General features: G+C 37.8%; 1 protein-coding gene across 1 annotated transcript in view; it reads right to left on the bottom strand.

Annotated features, from left to right (window-relative positions):
- Nucleotides 1-20,222, bottom strand: part of LOC139719669 (cilia- and flagella-associated protein 44-like) — a 45,074-nt gene that overhangs the window by 880 nt on the left and 23,972 nt on the right. Inside the window, exons 14-34 of the mRNA XM_071631069.1 lie at nt 20,062-20,188; nt 19,393-19,493; nt 18,603-18,763; nt 17,887-18,208; nt 17,331-17,546; nt 16,729-16,859; nt 15,961-16,151; nt 14,985-15,145; nt 14,007-14,195; nt 13,588-13,772; nt 10,695-10,836; nt 10,060-10,334; nt 9,465-9,579; nt 8,640-8,826; nt 7,691-7,806; nt 6,965-7,141; nt 6,163-6,359; nt 5,242-5,467; nt 4,779-4,913; nt 1,468-1,482; nt 16-84 (exon numbers count right to left, since the gene is read on the bottom strand). Of these exons, the coding sequence (XP_071487170.1) occupies nt 16-84; nt 1,468-1,482; nt 4,779-4,913; nt 5,242-5,467; nt 6,163-6,359; nt 6,965-7,141; nt 7,691-7,806; nt 8,640-8,826; nt 9,465-9,579; nt 10,060-10,334; nt 10,695-10,836; nt 13,588-13,772; nt 14,007-14,195; nt 14,985-15,145; nt 15,961-16,151; nt 16,729-16,859; nt 17,331-17,546; nt 17,887-18,208; nt 18,603-18,763; nt 19,393-19,493; nt 20,062-20,188 (3,438 nt within the window). The remainder of the gene's footprint in view (nt 1-15; nt 85-1,467; nt 1,483-4,778; nt 4,914-5,241; nt 5,468-6,162; nt 6,360-6,964; nt 7,142-7,690; nt 7,807-8,639; nt 8,827-9,464; nt 9,580-10,059; nt 10,335-10,694; nt 10,837-13,587; nt 13,773-14,006; nt 14,196-14,984; nt 15,146-15,960; nt 16,152-16,728; nt 16,860-17,330; nt 17,547-17,886; nt 18,209-18,602; nt 18,764-19,392; nt 19,494-20,061; nt 20,189-20,222) is intronic.

The following is a 20,222-nucleotide window of genomic DNA, read 5'->3' as shown; positions in this document are numbered from 1 at the left end:
ATAAGACAAGCTTACCTGAACCAGTTGAATGAGACGCTTTTTCTCCACCACATCAGCCTTTCTGCTGCCTTGGAATTCTCCTCCCTAAAGAGATGTAAAATGGATCATACGACTGGTAAGAATTTAGATCATGGGGGAAATAAGGGAGGCTATTTGCCTGCACAGTGAGTGGTAGGCACAGTGTAACATGAAATTACAGAAGTTTGTAAATCTTTGGTTTAATCAGGCATCATTGGGGAACCACCTGTTAAATATCTTGCATTGATTTTAATGAGCCATGGCGTTTAAATTGACTAATGAGCTATGGGGTTTTTAGGGGAAGCTTTCTAAACCTTTTTCCTTTTTTTTTCCAAGGACATACAAATGGCACCCACACTGTGTACCCTGCTCCAGAAAACACTAATTAAAAACACCAACAGAAGATTGGGGAAAAAAACTCACTGTGCTAAGAATAGTTCAACTAAATTCACAGAAAGGAGGCTGTATTTGAGGTACTAATGGCACAGTATCATAAATGTGAATGAGCAATAAAGGAAGAGTCAGACAATCTGTAATCCATATTTACAAGTTTTGCTTAAATCTCAAGATGAGAGTTTTTCAGGGAGAAATGTGCTGCATCATCAATCACTACATGCAGTGACAAAAATAGCAGGCAGGGATTTCTGTCATGGATGTTATCATTGGAGCTCTCTACACTGTGAGAGTAACGTACAACTTCCTGATGAGGATTTAACTCACAAGAAAAATGTCGTAGTTCAGCAAGATTAGAGTAACTCTCATGTCTACAGAATCACCTCAAGTACATCCTGTTTCACCCAACAAAGAACAGCAATCGCACAAGAAGAAGTGTTCACCCTTCTTTTATTAAAGTCAAGAAATGGGTTTGTGTCTCTTGGAAAGAAAGTCTCGTCATTCTTACCATCAGCTTGACCTCCTGTTATCATGGTCTGAACACTTCATATTCACACTGTTTAAATCAACCTGCCATGTTTGATGTTAAGTACTGCAGCAACTCTTTGCAATTAAACATAGTACATAGAAACTGAACAGACAGTGGATCCCATTCAAACCAACCAAAGAAACAGGGAGTACTGAGAGAAAGGTATGTAACTTGATACCCAAAGCACCATCAGAATTAAAGTGAGTGAAAAGTAAATACAAAGGAGTTGAAATAAAGTTGAACAATTTAAATGGTAGATGTTACAAATCCTTAAAAATAAACCAAAAAAGAAACATAATTTGATAACAATGGAAGAAAAAAAAATCAACATTTCATAAACATAAAATTACACATTAGACTTTAGGGAAAGCAAATCACAGTTTTCAGAGAAAAAAAATAAAAAATCTTGCAAGCACATGTGAAGAAACCCATCATTCCCAGATCATAGAAAAATAACTCATGAAGGAGATGAACAGAGATTGCAGTTAGAAGAATGAAAGTGTTAGTGTGTTAGAGTGTGTATTTACCCTCTTTTTTCCTGTCTGAAATAGCATTGAGTCAGAAAATTGATGAAAAGACATGATATCAGTGAGGCACTACTCTACTGGGTCTGTGCAGCCAGTATCTACATAGTGCACACAGACTCATACACACACACACACACACACACACACACACACACTGAAACATACATCATAAACTACGACAAACTTCCAAACTTTCCATCTTCCTATTTTTTTAGTCTTTTGCAGGAAAAAAAAAATCTTATGTCAAAACCCTTCATTTTAGGCCTTTGCATACAAAACTACAAAATCATTATTAACACACTTTCTCAGAAACATACAGTGTGTATGTCTTGTGCAATCTAGGTTTCAATATCACTCTGAATGAAAATGGCAATCAGCTGTATACACCATGGGTTCTTTTTCAGATTGTTTTCAAATCAGAGTTAGGAAACCTTGTCCACATAGCACAGAAGTATGATTGGCTAAGTAAATAAGAAATCTGATGTGATTTGAATTAATTTGTTAAATCTTTCCTCCATTGATAGAACACCCTCAATAATGCTTTGATTAATATACATGACACATTATAAACTGCTTCACAATTAAAGCCTGCCTGTCTAAGGTCAGTACGTGGGTTTCCTAGACTCCAAACTCATATCAGGTCCAATGTCATCGTGCAAGAGCTTATATTTTAGTTTCAAAAACAAAGGTAGCTATTTTTCTTTTGCAAAAATGCAAGGTAAACTGTTTCAAGTTCAAAGTAATGAGCTGGCACAATACCAAATGGTTTGAACATTTGTGACCGGCGACAATGGTTTCAGGCAAAAGTCAGGAATTTTGAAAATTTGTTTTTTCACTGAATCACACTGCCCATTTCCTAAGCTTTCCATTGATATAAAACACTTGTATTCTTCGGCACCATAAATGGGCACAGAAAGCGAAATAAAATGGACTTTTTAAGTTGTTAGCCTGACAAAATTGCGAGAAAACGGGCTTTGAAGCCCGTACAGCTTCTCATGCTGTACACATAAGCAAGGGAGAAAGGTGGCTTGCTACACTGTACAACCAACAAATCATTTATAATTTCAAAAAAGAAAAAGAAAACAAAACTATTGATTTCTCTGAAGAAGAATAAGAATCTGAACAAGGCATAATTCAATAAAAAAAAGAACGTGAAAGCACAAGAATGCATTTGCAATAAATTGCACAAGATAACAAGTGGGGGAAGTATGATGTACATAGGAGTTGCTCAGTCACGTTCTATAGAATGTCTAAACACAATAGGGCATCAAGTGCATCATCAAATACAAAGGGTCATTACGTGTACATCGATCTGTGTGCAGTCAAATCTACCACCAGAAATTTACTAAATTTCTATTGATAAACATCAAGCTTCCTTAGTCCTGACTTATACCCAGGTTCCTTGTTTGAAAAAAACAAACAAATGACATACTAAGCAAGTCATTATGTGAGCTGCCCAGCTATAATGTGTCATCTCACATATGTTTGCAGTTGTTATATCATATGGCTAGAAGCCATGTGAAGAGTGAACACAGCATTGCATTCCATGACAAGCTATTCTCACTGGCATCCTTTCTCTACACTCATAAAATTAAATTCAAGCAGCTGTACATTTCACACATCTACACTGTGCATTGTTCTTCATCTCTCTACAAATAACAGGGATATCGCAAGCCAGAACACCTTGCATAACAAAACTAGCATGCAAAAATGATATGCTAATATCTGCTGAAATAAAAACAATGCAACAATAAAACAACGCAACTGATTCAAGCTTAGCATGCAGCGGTGTATGACAGTAGTCTTGGCTGCGATTGAAGAATATTGGCGAATGAAAAAATAAAAATAAAACAAGCAACAAAACTCTAAGAAAGAAGACAGAGGAATGAGAAGTACTGCCTTCTTTCTATCAACTGTGATTTAACTTTGGTCTCACCTGTGCTTGGGGTGGTGGTAAGTCATATTTATTCTTTTCATATGATAAAGACAGATAAAAAACAGGTAACTTCATCACTTTAATTGCTTTAATTTCTGACTACAAATGTGTAAACACACACACACATACACACAAACAAACACACACTATCTCCTGATGCAGTGTCGTCAGACATCTGGCCATGTTTGGACCAGCAGCCATCCACACAAGTGATACTGCTGAATAAGAGAATTTTGCTCACGCACAACACTTTCTAGCAAGTTGTGTTAGAATATACACAAGGCACAATTTACAGTATTGAGAAGCATGCATTCTTGGCTCCAAACATACAAATATGTGAATATTTGATGACATATTATACATACAATTATGTGAAATGGATGAAATGGAATGTGATACTGCGAAAGTGGATATTTTAGCACAAGTAATTTTTTGCTTGGCCGGAATGATGAATTTTGCATGTTTTTAATTCTGGGAATCAGGACAGTTTCTACTGGAACATATGGCATGCACATATATTTGTGTGCTTTTATTTTCGCGCTAGCTTCTGGTTGTGGGAAACGCGCGAAAATTTTCTACATCACCACAAAAATTTCCACTTTTACAGTAATATGACAAATAGCATACAAACTTACAACAACAATATTGAGACAAGAACTCTTTGAGTCAGTGTAAGTACAAGTAGTATACTGAGAGTTAAAGGGTGTGTACTGTTCTGGTCGAGGTGAAGATTTGGCTTTTAACGTTTTGCGAGATATTCAGAAACCACTCTATGAGATGTCAAAGAGCATGCAGTTCTACGGGGTATCAAAAGTTTATTCGGTTTTGAAATGGCTGAGATATCTAAAAACAAGGTGAAACAAAGAGATACTAATAAAGTTGGGGCATGTCGCCTTTTATTATTAGCACTTTTTTGGATATCTCAGCCATTTGAAAACCAATTTTCATCAAATAAACGTTGAATCCTTCTTAAAATCACATGCTCTTTCATATTTCATAAAAGGCTTTTCATTATCTCACTTAGAAATGTTCAAAACATGAATCCCTACCTCAACCAGTACTGTACAGTCCCTTTAATACAAGCTCTGTGAAGCTGGACTTTACAATATGGTTTATAGCATATTTCTCATGGAGATGTGATTTAAACAAGTTAGCTTCTACTCAGTGCAAGCTGTATTAGAGATCTATCATGATAATGAGATTTGATGTGTGCACACGTTAGCAGAACATTGATACATGACCTACATGTAATTAGCACTGGATAGTGAATTTTTGATATACATGATGCAGGACTAGTGAAGGATTAGCTTCAAATCATGCCTTGCTACATTTCAAAGGTGTAAAATATGATATAATGTTAGATATATCCTCTTACCAGACTTGTCTGACGTGCATCCAATGCCTTCTCCAGTTCCTTGTTCTCTCCTACCAGTAAGGTAAGCTGCTGTAACCTGGCAGTGTTGTCTTGAGTCAGCTCTGTGATACGCTTCTTCTTAGCTAGGATCTTCCTCTGAAGTCACAAGGCAAGACAAATAAAGAAAGGCATTGATGTCATTGAAAAAGGCTCTATAAGCTGGTATAGAGGACATCAACCCTGTCCCTTTCAGTTCATGCTATCTAGAGACATTTAGTTTTCAAAATATCACATGACTGCAGCTAGAAAAAAGAAACAATCTTCAACAAATTACAGGACAACACAGATTTGATCCTCTAGAGGCAGGGACCAGGGACCAGAGGCATAGACACAGGGACCCTCTGCTTAACTTGTCTGGCTCTATCAAGTCACATGTTACAGGTGACAATTTACTTCTCTGGTACATGGAGCAAAGTAGACTCACCTCCCACTTCTGTATCTCCTGGGCGTTTGTTCCCTCATTGATTCTGATCTTTTCCTTCAGCTCTTCCACATTACGATTGACACCAACCATCTCCAGCTTGTCCAGGTCTACAATGCGGCCAAACTTCAGTCGCATCATTTCGTTACATTTCTCATGGAGTTCATCGATGCGGGCTTCCATCAGTTTGCGGTCCTTGATCAGCTGTACGTGCTGCTGACGATGCTCCCTATAAACCAGGAGACATAATCAGTTCACTTACATTAAAATTTCCCTTTTCACAAGACTTTTTCTTCATCAGTCTATAACTACTTTTTGTTTTCTTCCATCACGTATTTCTTGGCCCGCTATCCCCTTGCTGCTTACTTTGTTAAGAATTTATTCAATGGATCTAAATATGGCCATTCCATCATTTGTTGTGCATAGAAGATATAATTTATTCAATGGATCTAAATATGGCCATTCCATCATTTGTTGCGCATAGAAGATATAATGTTCAGCTGCATAAATACACTAAAGGTCTCACAGCATCATAAATGTTTTGAGCTTCAGCATATAGAGATCGTTCTTTGCTGTCACAGCACCAGCTTTGTGGAATGGGTTGCCAAATTTTGGGCCGAGATGAACCCTAAGCGATTTATAACATCTTCACAAACTTTTCCTTTCTTCTTTCTGAAATATAGGAAAGGAGTCTCCTAGATTATTACGTGCCATACAAGCGCACATTCTAATTATTATCAGTACAAAAATCTACTAAATATGAACAATTGTGTAGAGCATTTAAACCATGACAAACCAAGTGCGGCAAGGGTAATTATTTTCCTTCAATCAAGGAGCATGCAAAAAGACTGCTTGTCTATGTGAAAGTTGCAGTCATACAATGTCCATGCCAAAAAAGTTTGAAAGGAAGGAAGGATAACTGACTTGTAGTGCCTCCTCTGGGCACTCTTCTCCTCTTTCAGCTCTCGGATACGTCGCTGGAGACGGCTGATGGCAGAGTTGGTAAAAACCAGGCATTGGGTGACGTCTTGAGGCACTGATCCATTGATGACATGTTCTACTTGATGTAATCTCAGTGTCACCACCACGTCAAGCTCATTCAGCTTTTGCTGCTTCTCAAGCTGGAGAAGGAAACATAGCAGTGTGACCATTTGTACATAGGATTACATAATAGAAAGATTACTTCAGGGGCCATGTATTCATTTTACATCATCCTCTTGAAATGAGGTAATCACAAAGACTCTTCACATTGTTTTTACTGTCATCTGCCAGGCTATATCGTTGTAGCAATAAGAGCTGCAGATGCCAGTTTCATGAAGTACTATTCCTGGTTAACATATGTAGCTCATTATACATATTGTAAGGTGTGGGAATTCTTGGGGATTAGCACTCTACTGAACAGTCACAAATTCAAAACAATATATGTTTGAGGTATCAAATAGGTAAAAATAAGACTTATCCACAGGATAATTTACAGGCAAAGTTCAGGGCCCCCTTGAAAACATACACGTAGTTGAATGAAATGTTCCACTTGTGTACCATGAAAATGCATCACTTGAGATCATACCACATGCGTCTCTATTGGTCTCCAGATATACATGTACAAAATTTCTGTCATACTAACTGTATATCATGCATGGATGCTACAACATCTCCCATTTACTCTCATGACATGCACATTACTACCCGTGAGTCAAAACATTTTTTTTTTCTTTTATCTTTTTACCTGAAATTGTTCCAGATCTGCCTCAGCTGTCTTCAAGCTGCTCTCAATAATTTTCTGCTTCTTAATGAGAGCATCAGTCTCTTTCTTCAAGGCTTCCGCCGTCTTCTTCTCCTCAGCCATCAGCTCCTCAATGTCTAGACGTTTCTCACGTAGTGCACACGTGTTGTCAAACAGTGCCTGGAGCAGATCAAAGTGTGATGTCCATGGATTATATGATGGAAATTGTTGGGTCATGGATACATTTTTATCTTAGCTTCTTACAGGATGTCCTGTAATGGATCTTTAGGTCATTTAATATATGGTAGAGACTGAAAAATTTATATCAATAAACTTATACCTTGACAATCATCATTGAAAAGGCTGCATGGAATCCAACAGCTGTACTATAACAATGCCTGAATTATTTTCACTTGACTGAAATAAATAGATCTGAAATTAATGATACTGGTATCATCATAGTGTATTTTCTGTACTTCAAGATAAAAAGTTGAAAAATGGCAAAATAACACAACCCTGTTATGATTTCAGGATGCTTTCTGCTACAACTCTATACCCATGCTGCTGATATTATGTATTCACAGCTTAAGCATGATACTACAAACTTATTCACTACAAACGATGTCACAATAATGTTTCAACTCCTCAAAATGACAGTAGACTTTCAAACTTCTCCCCTTCCGTAAGATTCTAAGATAGTAGTCTCCACATTCTTCCCTTTTTTCTCACCTGATCACATCCTGGAGGACAGACAGAGTCATCCAGCTGCTCCTCACCAGATTCATCATCATCACTGGACCAGTCTGACTCATCATCAGAACTCTCATCACTCTCCTCATCAGACTCTATTCACCATAGCAACAAACATGAGATTAGTTGCATAAAAGGGTTGAAACACAGAAATATATTCACCAGTACAACCTGGGTCATACCGACAAAAACAATACTCTAATTGTGCAAATGCATTATGATTTTATTTGATAGGAGAGGAAATAGTGTACCTTAATCTGTTGAGAATGGCCTGATTTTGCTTTAGCATGCATTTCCCATAGACACTTGCCCAAGTATACTCAGGATTAATCTTCAGCAGGTTAACATCAAGAAGGAGATCACCAGGAATAGCATACTCATTCTCCATACACGTACAAGAAATCTAATAACTATTATGAAGTGCTACAGGACTGATGATCCCAACTATTTGTTGGGTTATCCAAATGACGGGACATGACTGGAAAGCAATTACCACATTCAAATAAAATTCTATACTACAAAGGTTACTTAATGACAAGAGATGAAATATGTCAGTAAAAGTGAAGGAAGGATCTTTGTATGATATATTGAAAGCGCTCTCTTCTTTTTTGCATGACACTTGACACTATCACTAGCCACCTAAGTAGAGCAAACCATGAGGGGTCGGCACCGTTCGCCCTGTATTTGGTGTAGTCATGTGGAAGGACAACTTCACCGGGTTAGCACTGTGCTCTTTACAAAACCATAAATTGGGATGAATGAATGAAGTGGGATCTTTTATGTGCATGAATCATGATTCCATCACGCATAAGACCTCCATTTAATATCCTATCCTATTGAACATGTCATTCAATGCTAATGATAAGTTGTGCAGTCTGAACAACCTAGACCCAAACATTTCTGGGGGCAGCTTGGTTTATGGTCTTACCTCCTTCAGTCTTAGCCTTTTTCTTGGCACGCTTGATCTTCTTCTTGAAGACTTTGGTCAGGAATTCTGCAAATTTGTTGTTTTCACCCAGTGAAGACTGAAAGGTAGCATAGAGAGCCTTCTCCTTCTCATTCAGCCGCTCAATGTCTTTCCTTTTATTGTCCAGCTTGACCTGACAGTCACCCACCTGTGAGAAAGAAAAGTTGATACATGGAGATAGTGTTCAGATGGAGGCCCTGTCAACAAGGGAATTCAATAGTTCACTTCATGATTACACCGTAGATCGCCCGTCATTCATGTTGACTTTACACTCGATGTGCGTACTAATACACAACAGAAAGAGAAAACACAATTTACAATTAAAGCCATTATACATTGTCAAGTTAACCATGACATGCTGTGTTCAGATCTTATTACAAATTTCATTAAAAACACCAAAACACAAATTGTGATGGGTGTCCTCTTGTGTGCATTACAATCTATTAAACTACATATGGCAACATTTCAACAGAAAGGTGGAGACTGGAAAGGATTACACATCCATGATCCTTTCTACTTAAAGGAGACATTACATTCAATCTTATGAATTCATTGATGAATTCAAACAAGTAAACACTAAAAAGAAAGTGGAAATGCTAATTGGCAGATAATACACTCAAATAGGAAATAGAAATGATGTCATAGTTTTAATTCAGGTCTGATAAGAGATCAGTGGATTATCATCATGATTTGGGGGTAATTTTTTGTTGTTGTTTTAGATTTTCTTTTTTTTTTTGCCACAAAAGCCTTGAGAAGCATAATGAAGAAAATGTTGATGTGACTCACCTTGGCCTGCATGTCCAGTCTCTCTTTGATCTTGACATCCACCTTGGCTGCTAAGACATTCTCTCTCTTCTCAAACTCCTTCAGAAGCTGGAGCTCTTCAAACAATGTCACACGTCTGAGGGCAGAAAGACAAATCTTTACTGAACATTTCTAAATGAAGTTACAACTGAAAATTAAATTTTAAGCCACTGTTCCATGACCTTTGACCTTTGATGAGAGATTTTGTCTCCCAAAATCTCCGCAGTGTATCTACACCTCATTCAGCATAGTTGGGCAAGGTATCACAGGAATTCACTAGACATAATTTTGATAAATTCATGATAACAGGATTCCCTGGGACAAAAGGCAAACAGATATAGAAACAAACACATGGACAACTGGAAAACATCAAACCTCCCCTGCACCCTTTGGGGAAAGGCTTAAAGTATGTATTCATGTGGGTCAGGTTATTCTCATATAAGATAAGTTTGTTTGGTTTGTGTGATAGGAACTTCCTTCAGTCATTGTTCTTGTGTCAACTACCCACAATACCCAAACACTGTTGTCATCTCTTCCTACGTGTATGACAAGCGCCCTCCTCTCCCCCAGGACCTACCGTAAGTCAGCATTCTTGAGGTCTACATCTTGGTTGAGCTTCTCGTGACGCAGCAGCCTGAGCTCAGCATCGAAGTCGACGATGAGTTCCTCAACGCGGGCCAAGAGCTGATCCTGACGAAAGAGAAGATCAATCTCCCGGACTGTCTGTAGCTGCTGCTCTAAGGGAGACAGCAGGGTGGGGTCTGATGGGATGGGTGTGACTAGGTTGGTACCGCTGCGGTATGACATGGCTGACTTGCGTGGTGCTGGACTAGCATTTTTGCCTTCAGTTTTCTGTACATTGGGAGAAAAAAAAATAAGGCATAGACGTTTTTCATGGTACATGTAAGAATGGGATCCTAAGTGTACCACAAAGTGACCAATATGGGATCAAACTGATAAAATTGACATGTTGGTCTTTCTTTTGCAATGAATGAGAAATGGAAAGTTACGGCACCTTAATGACACAATGACAAGAAACCAGATTGATCTTCAAGTAGGACACTAGTCAGGTGATGACATAACATTAGTCAGGTGATATACCATGGTGCATTTAAATGATGACTTCTTGATATGACTTTTCTGGCTTTTCACCTGACTGTACATCATTCACTATCATTAGATTGCTTGTTGTAGAAATAATCTCATTCTAACCTGAGCAGCAGCGGTGCCGCCTCCCAGACCTCCAAATCCACCACCGAAGCCACCACCTCCTCCTCCAGTGATCTTGGCCAGCTCCTTAGCCTTCATCTCCTCTCGGAACTTAGTCAGAGATTCCCTGGTGTATTCATATTTCCTGTGCAGGGATAAGATGGGCATGGTATTAAAGATGACTTCAATCAAATATCGCCTTATTAATCAGTTGTACTTTGAGCATGCCATTGTATGGAAAAAAAAACAACAACAATAAAACATTGGTGTTTTCACACTAAACATGGCTATCACTGTCAAAACTAAAATTGTCTCAATGCACATTCGTTATACTTCATGCGCCTTGGAATAATGAATAATGCATCTTTGAGATAATAATTTCATGTCAGGGTATATTTTTGTGTAGAAAATGTTACAGTTCCTTCTCAGCGGAAATTTTTACATTTTGTTATAAAGAAGCTAGTTGATTTTTTTTTTCTTATCCAGTCAGTGATTAGAATTCTGTTGTTTATTCTATTACCTAATTATCCAAACATTTAATACCTCTACATTGTACATAGCATTATGTATGCAAGCATGGTTTTGTTTTTGGTCTTCTTCACTTGCTTGTTTGGTTGTTTTGCCACACCACATGATGCCTACAGAAAACTCAAATAGAAATATGATATTCATGAAAACAATGATATTAGCAAACTACTAAATATCTTCATTGTACATGTAGATATTATGTGAACCTGATGTCATTAATACTATCAAAAGTTATACAGTCAAACATCTCTATAGTGGCCACCCAAGGGATACGATAAGAGTGCATGTTATAGACAGGTGGCCTCTAAGGCAGGTTTGACTGTACATGTAAATAAGATATACTGTGTATACACACTTTCATCAAGAGCTAGTCAGAGTGATCCATTCATACATATTCACTTTGTAGGTGGTAATCTATATGTGATACACTGTATCACTGTTCCATAGCACGGTGATGACAAGATAATTACATTATTTTTGCTTTTATTGTCTAGCATACAACAATGACACAAATATTGTGCATTATACAGTAGTTCAAAACAAAGGCTTGATATAATACATTTCTGCTGACACAACAGTCCATTTGAGTATACAGCAGGTGGTGAATAGGACAGTGCACATTTCTTATGTGAAAACATGGTCAATTTTTCGCTGTTATCTACTGGTAGATAATGCAATGAATGAATACAGCACTTTTCTCTGAAATAATGACTTGAGAGTCTCTATAGTCCCCTGCAGAGTTTTGATCATGAATATTTATTTTGAAAGAAACAGAGTGCTATGATCTATATTGTTTTGCTTTGCTTTGTTTTACAAATTGACATGTATTCTGGTTTGAGTACCTTCTCTGCATCATGACAAATTTCTGCTAAAGACAATAAGCACAAGAAATTTACAACATGATCATTGGAAAACTAACTTGGTCTTAAAAACTGTAACATTCACCGAGTTGTACAAAATGTATTCCTTACAAGCACATTTTACAAAATCTTCTTTTATTGCAACAAAGAAGAGCAACAATATTCCCATCCACGTAATTTCTCAAAGCTATACTGAGCTCTAGAGACTATGGATAGACAACAATGTGCCTAGATATATATCAAGTTCATTGGGTGTCAACAAAAGTGCATGACATGTGTCACAGTTTATATAGAACATAAGTGAATGCGTGCTGTGTGATCACATACTATGTGATAGTGAAATACATATTCATATGATTACACAACACTAAATATACCATGGTGATACTTGGTACTTCAGCAAGATTGGTTTTATTTTTGTCTTTTGGTTATATCTGAGAAGGAGCTCTCTTTCGCAGCATAGTTTCCTTCAGTTGCGGGATGGAAAAGTTAGAAGATTAAATGTTATACACAAAGGGGAAACTTTCCTCCTACTCAGTTACGAACCAAGTTGAAATAAACACAGGCTAGTACAAAATGTGTATTTCAACAATTTCTAAACTGATGAAGATACACTAGTCTCATAAATGCTGTATGATAATGAAAGAAGAGAAAGATACTAACAGTGTCAAAGACATTGATATGACCTTTATCCAGTAAAGTACAGTGTATTTGTTTTCCTCATAAAAGAACAGTGAACACTGTAAATAAGATTGTACTGATGATTCATTGATTTACAAGATGTACTTTCATAAAACATTTTGTCATTTTGATGAGATCAAGTAGTTCATCTTAGGAATGTCAAAAGTAGCTTTCAAAATGTTGACACATGTGACAAAACATATTAGAAGATACTAACTAACAGTGAATTATGAGTTACATTCATTTATCAAAGTACACAAACTTTTTATATCAACTGTTATTAAAAAACAAAAGAAAACAGAGAAGCTATATCATTGTGATGGGAGCAAAGATTCAGTTCAAACTTTATCAGACTTGTCAAATTTGATATAAATTAAAGGAGGAAAATGGGACAAGTCTTTACAGAGGATGATCACAAAGAGCTAGAAATCAAGAGCTTGGCAAATCAGAAAAAATGAAAATATGTTGGCAAGAGTAAAATCATTAAAATATGTGTATCTTTACCAATCATGAATGCAGGTTTGAATAACAAAACGATGACCTTATGTCACTGTATGACAGCATTTGTACTCAAACCATGTTTTACTGACCCTGAATGACATGCAGGATTCAAAGTTACCTATGAGACCTGCTCACTTCATATGACACAGAAGGAGCCCAAACTTTATTTCAAAGCATGTCACTTCCTTTACATTTCACAACCATGTTTCAAATCTTTTATGTCATTTGGGTTGTAGTTAAAGAAGTATTTGTGTTTCATTCTGAACTTTACATTCTTCTAAGTGGCATTTTCCTGAAAACAACGATAACAACTAAAAACAACTTACTTTTCAGGAGTCTCAAAGGGGTGAAGAATGGGGCACTCTGGTAGCTGCTTGATTTGGTCGTCACGGAGACTCTCTTGGATGTTGACAAGTTCTTCCAGGATGCTTTTAATCTCCTGAATCATGTTAACCTTCTTGTCTCTAAGATGGATCACTCGTCGGTTGATGTCCATCTTGTGAGTGTGGATCTGACATGACCAAGATAGGAAACTTTTATGAAACAAACAGGAAATTACTTCTTATCAATCTGATCATGCACTATCAAAAAAAATCTCCATATCAACTTGGGTCATCATGCTCTATAAAACAAATCTACCATCAATTTCTCTTGACTATGCTGACAAAAGGCTTTAACTGCATGCCACTTCTTATCTGCATCATCACAAATGAATTGTTGAGAATTAAAATAAAGTACATCTTACCAGTTCCTCCAGGGTGAGTAACTGATTTCTTTTCTTCAAAGCATTCATCCTCAGGTGTTCAGGGACCACATAGTCCTTGGCAGTCTTCAGCTTGAAGTCTCCCATGTTGTCTTGAGCTTCTTTGATGGCGTGTACATCAGCTGGGTCCTCGTAATCCTCTGGGGGCTTGCTCTTGTTCAGTTCTGTCCACTGGGAGTGCAGAAAGAAGGGTCACAAGAACAAAGTTAAGACACTTTAGAGCCATGCAACATTTAATGACACTAAATGATGCAGATATCCTGGCAAAAAAAGAAAGAAAAGAAAATGGACATAATATACCTTTTGTAGGAGTTTGATGGATGGAAATATATTAATCTATTTCTCAACTACACATACATTGTAAATTTGTTTTCATATTAGATCAGGTAAAACAAATATCTTCCAGGAAATATAACATTAATAAATACTCAAAACAAAACACAGGTTTCACACTGTTGTATGGCAATCTCAGTCATTGTACACTTCACCATTTAATATCTTTACAAGAAGTGTAACTCTTTCACAGGAAATCTGACAAATGTACTTAGCAAATGTGAGTTGACAAATTATTATAGTAAACTTGCATTATAAGATATTGATGCTTATTTTCCCTAACCAATTGTCAAACCATATGTAATAAGCATCTTGATAGGTCCATCATCAACTGCATTTAATGCTATGGAGCTATGTGGTAAGTCTGTCCATCTCCTTTCAGTGAATATCCACAGCAGTAATCAAGTGAGTTTGCTTCTGAGGAGACTAGCACACTGCATGTCATCATACCCAACCTTCTCCTGAAATGGAGACTAGCACACTGCATGTCATCATTCCTGACTCCTCCTGAGATGAAGGTTACCACAGTCACATATAACTCCACCTGAAACGGAGGCTAACACACTGCATGTATTCACACCTAACCTTCTCCTGAAATGGAGGCTAGCATACTGCAATCAGTCATACCTGAGCCTGTCTGGCCAGTCTCTTCTGCTTGGCTTTCTCAGCCTTCTGTAAAGCCTTGGCTACCTTCTCCCCCAGCCTCCCTGTCAGTACAGTGGTCTTTTTAGCCTGGGCTCCAGGAACAGCTGCTGAGTCCACTTCAGTGTCAGAGTGTTTGGACTGACCTGTAGGGAAAGAGATACATGTAGCTTCAGCTTGTTATTGGATACAGACATTATACACACTGGTCAAATAAAATGTATTCATTATCAAGACAAGGATATTGCGGAAGAATGAAAGTCAATCAAAGTGCAAATATTTAGTATAATTTATATTTAATCTATCGAAAGCTTGGTGTTTAGGTCAGGGAGAGCTTTACAATGGTTAGGATTACCAACTGTTGACTTTTTGATTCCACCCTTCACCCTAGAAGCACAGAGTCCTCTCTTGTCAATTAACTGACTTGAAAGTCTTTCTACTGAGAGGAAAGACATCATGCCATATGTCTGTATCAGTCAATAATGGATTATTCCCAAAGATTGAAAGTGTTATGGCACATCTACCCCGTTTGTCCTGCTTAGTTAAGAGGAATGTAGAAGAACTCATCTTACCGGGTTCAGTCAGGGGGAATGAAGTAGACCTGGTCTAACATGGGTTCAGTCAGGGGGACTGAAGTAGACCTGGGCCCCATCTCATAAAAGGTTGATACGATAACAACTCTTGCTGGAATGGCAATTGTCATGGTAACGACAAGAATCCAGCTTCCTGATTGGCTGTTGCTATTGGAAGTTGCCATTCCAGCAAGAGTTGCCATCCTAACATCTTTTATGTAACGGGGCCCTGGTCTAACATGGGTTCAGTCAGGGGGAATGAAGTAGACCTGGTCTACCATGGGTTCAGTCAGGGGGAATGCAGTAGACCTGGTCTAAGAGGGTTCAGTCAGGGGGAATGGAGTAGACGTGGTCTTGATAGTGGTCCAGTCAGGGGGAATGGGTCTTACCACTGATAAGCTGGTCCCTTGTAGGGTCCCGAGATAGAGACTTCTCTGAGACCATGGTGGCTTTACGACTCCATTCCTCCTTCTGCAGTAGGAAGTCTTTACTCAGCTCTGCTGTACGATACGTGGATACTTGATGGGAGGATCGCACAGCCACCACCAAGATGCGTTCACACTCCAACTCATCCTTGAATCTAGTAGACATTGAAACATACTATGAATCACACTTAAACTTTATTCCTGAATAAAACGGTGCAAATACAAAGGGGATGATATTCCTATATATCTAACTGTAGGCAGTTGATGGAGTTTGAGTTTTTATACTGTTCACACAAATGGGTTTTATGGTCCTAACAGTTTGATGGCACCTTAACAAAGGGACACTTGTTGGGATTGACAAGAGATATTATGGCATATCTGGTAATCTGGTACACCCTACACATATCTGGTACACAAGTAGCTTCATCAAAGTGGGAGCCATCTTTACAGCTAGTGATTACTTGTACCGAACAAGGCAAAAAAAATATTGACTAGAAATAGATGTGAATCCTTTGCTATAGAAAACAAACAAAAAAAAAGTTTATGAAGATAAAGGACCACACAATCACTCTGACATATTCCTTCTACACAAAACTAGTAAACTGTCTATCCTAGTTTGTACAGAGAATTTTTAGATTACTTTTAAACCTCTAATTGAAAGACATTGATATCAATTCATCAATGGACCACAATAAGGCAAGACTGCCAAACACAGTATTAATTCTAACATACCTCTTCTTGAGTTTTTCCAAACCAACTCGGTGTTTGTCAGCTTCCCAGGCTAACTCCTTTCTCACCATGTCAATCTTCTCAGCTGTCTGTCTTTCCAACTCTCGGCGGATTCCTGGATCCATTTCAAATTCCTGTAGGTCATCATTGCAAACATAAGAAATGCTTTCTGGATAAAACTCAATTTTGTACACCTAACTTAGGACATTATCAGACACTACACAATATATAAGGTTCATATAAGGTTTATGGAAATCTTTAGAATATAGAGAAACATTTCATCAGTTATATTTACCTCATGAGCTAGTTAGTCAAGATGTAAACTGTGAAATACCACATACTACATAACGCTCGTTTTTTAATAGCACATATGAATGTAAATGTGTGCTTAATTTTTTCTTGCATAGGAATGATTACTAATTCAAATCGCCTGGAAAAAAAAAAATCACATCACATATAATTGTTCACACTGCTTTCACAATGTCTGACCACATTGAGTATCATACTGACTGAAGCTTAGTGCAGGCTATCAAGCCATCAAGATATCGTTTTTAATCTGTCTGAATGTAGGCTATCAAGGTATCAATCTATTTTTGTCTGCCCACCTTACGCTCCAGCTGAAGATGAGAGGGAAGCTCTTGGTTGCGTTCCAAGAGTTTCTTGAATTGACGGCGAAGCTTTGCGATGGTTCGGCGGGCCTCCATCTTCTTTTCATCAGCAATCTTCATCATTTTGTCATGCTCTGCCTTCTGCTTCTCAAGCTCGATGCTGTAATGCTCTTGATTCTCAATGTCCGACACCTTTCTCTCTTCATCCTCTTTCTGCAACAACAACGAGACATCAAATGTTTGTTCACACCCCACACAATAATGATTCGAAATACTTGGGACAAATATCATAATCATCATGTACTTTAATAGTTACATTGCAATAGACTAAATACTATAAATTTTTGGATTTCTTCATCTGTTTTCATCTTGTCTCTATGGGTGATTGTAGGCCCTTTAGATTATAAAAACCAACAACAAACAAACAAACCAATCCAACAAAACACAGAAACTAACAGACAAATCATCTATTGTTGCAAATAAATGTCTTGCTCCATTTTAAACTAGAGGGCGTGATGTTTTTAATTGACCACAAAACATGCATGATATTTACCCTTGCTGATGGGATCTTAGCCCTGGCTACAGCCTTGGCCTCCTCTATCTTCTCTTCACTCATCATCTCAAAGACAAAGAGGTTTCCATCTCCTCCACTGGTCATCACAAACTGGTCATCATGGCTGGGCAGAATGGTTGTCACTTGACCATAGTTATTGTCATGGACATTCAGCATCCAGAAGGCACCAAGCTGGCTGAGATCTGCCTGGGTCGTGTCAAAAGGACGAGGGGTGTGTCCCTTTGGAGCTCCGTCTTCTTCCACTGCTTGGATGCGGATTATGCCATTATTCATACCAAGGAGGGCGTGATGACCATTTTTGCTGCAAACATAGAAAACAAACAATACAGATATTTCTAAACTAACATCAATTAGTACTGAGGACAAGAAGCCACAGAAATAAAATACACATTGACCTTTTTTATTAGAATTCAGCACTCATATTGCATTGTATTGTATTTGCTGCAAGAAGAAAGATACATGAAATGAAAGAACACAAAAAGTAAGAAGAAGGTTCACATTTTAAATAATTCTCAACAATAGTCAAAGCTTTAGTCAAATATTTTCCCCTACCAATTCAAGTTAGACTAAATCAGAATGCATTTACTGAGTAATGCTACAGCATCGTTTCAGAAAAACCTACAGTTTTGTAATGCTAAATATGCTTGTGATCACACTCCCCCCAATGACAAATGTTTCTTGATGATTTGTCTTACGTGAAACTGATGCAGGTGATGGGAACATCATCACTGTCTGGGACTGGAATGGACCTCATGGCCTCATTGATGGCATGTTCCCTTCCTTCCTTGATAAGAGCTGTTCTCTCCTCCTCATTGAAAAACTTGCACTCATACAGATAGCCAGCATCAAATGCTCCCTGTAGAGACACAAACACAAAGAGTGAATCTTGGTCCTTACGAACTTTTCATTCTGAGCATTTCATAAATAAAATCCTGTTGGGTTCACACACACCAGCTACTTCTCATTCTTTTTACTGAATGAAGAAACAACAGCACCGCATACTGTATGCAGTAAATATTTTGTGAGGCTTTTATTTTCAGAAATTTCGCGAATTGGTTGCTATTCACAAAATTGCGAACATGTGAAGATATTATCTCCCATCCCAACATGAATGTGACATGCATGCATACATTACTTCATTCAGGCCTGTACTCCACAACTGCTAATTCAACTTCTCACGAAATTGTTGGGAAGTCCCAATTCACAAAATATTACACTAGCTAAATATATGGCATACAGTATTAAAATTTCTAACAAATTCTACTTGCAAGCATATTATGAATCGGAAAACCTCCCTAATTTCATCCCATCACTCTTCTGTGGATATGACGAGGTTTAGTCCTTTCAATATTTGAATTACAAAGCGATTCAAGCTTCTTTACATCACTGTTTAATTAACCTAAAGTCACCACAAAACTACTGAAGAGAATAGGAACCTATTTTCACACTGTAAGAAAACTTTACTAGAAAGTTTAACTGGCATACCATAGAGACCCAAAAGGTGTTTGGGTCATAAGGTGAGTACATTCCAAAGAGAATGGGACTTGGTTCTTCTGGGATGAACAAAGGTTTTTCCTCTTCCTCCTCTTTCTCCTCTGTGTGGTGAAGAATGACAAAACATGAAAAGTTTGGTGAACTTAACATTGACTATAACACACTGATAGAACTTTAATCTGTTAATTTTGTTATATGGTTTTGACTTTTGTCAAGGAGTATCGAAGCCTTATAACCTAACCAGAATAAAACACAAAATGACTTCACTTGATTTCAGTGGTGTCAGAATTTTCCCAGTAGATGACAAAGCCATACGAGGGCTAAAACTGAAGAAATGTTTCATGACAAAGGTCACAATGTAAATCCCTTGCTCTCCATCGGCCATACAACCAACACATCAAGGCATAACTACTAACTCTTCTAGAACTCAGTTTATTCTGAGAAAACTGGATCAAACAAATAATGATTTCAAAGGTTTAAATCTTACAAAGTCCAGTTCCGCCATGATTAATTGTCTTGTGAGTGGGAGTATAGTCTACATGTGCTTCACATCAACTAATACCCTACAGGCTATTTTATAACTTGGAGAGTCAATGTTCCAGAAGATTAGAGGTTAACTTTAAATTATAGTGTATACATACTCTTGGCACACCACCATACCTTCTTCTTCCTCCTCTTCTTCTTCTTCATCTTCAAGTCCTCTCTCTCGACGGATTCTTCTTTGACGTTCCTTCTCCTTCTGTCTCTCCTCCTCTTCAATCCTCTTCCTCTCTTCTTCCTCCTCCCTCTGTGGTTAAGAAATAAAAAAGAAGAAGCTATGT

The sequence above is a fragment of the Diadema antillarum genome, unplaced genomic scaffold, assembly GCF_040938485.1.
Source record: "Diadema antillarum isolate AM-2024a unplaced genomic scaffold, OU_Dant_1.0 scf00000113, whole genome shotgun sequence".
Lineage (NCBI taxonomy): Eukaryota > Metazoa > Echinodermata > Echinoidea > Diadematoida > Diadematidae > Diadema > Diadema antillarum.
The sequence above is the reverse complement of the archived record's forward strand: the minus strand, read 5'-3'. Positions and strand labels throughout refer to the sequence as shown.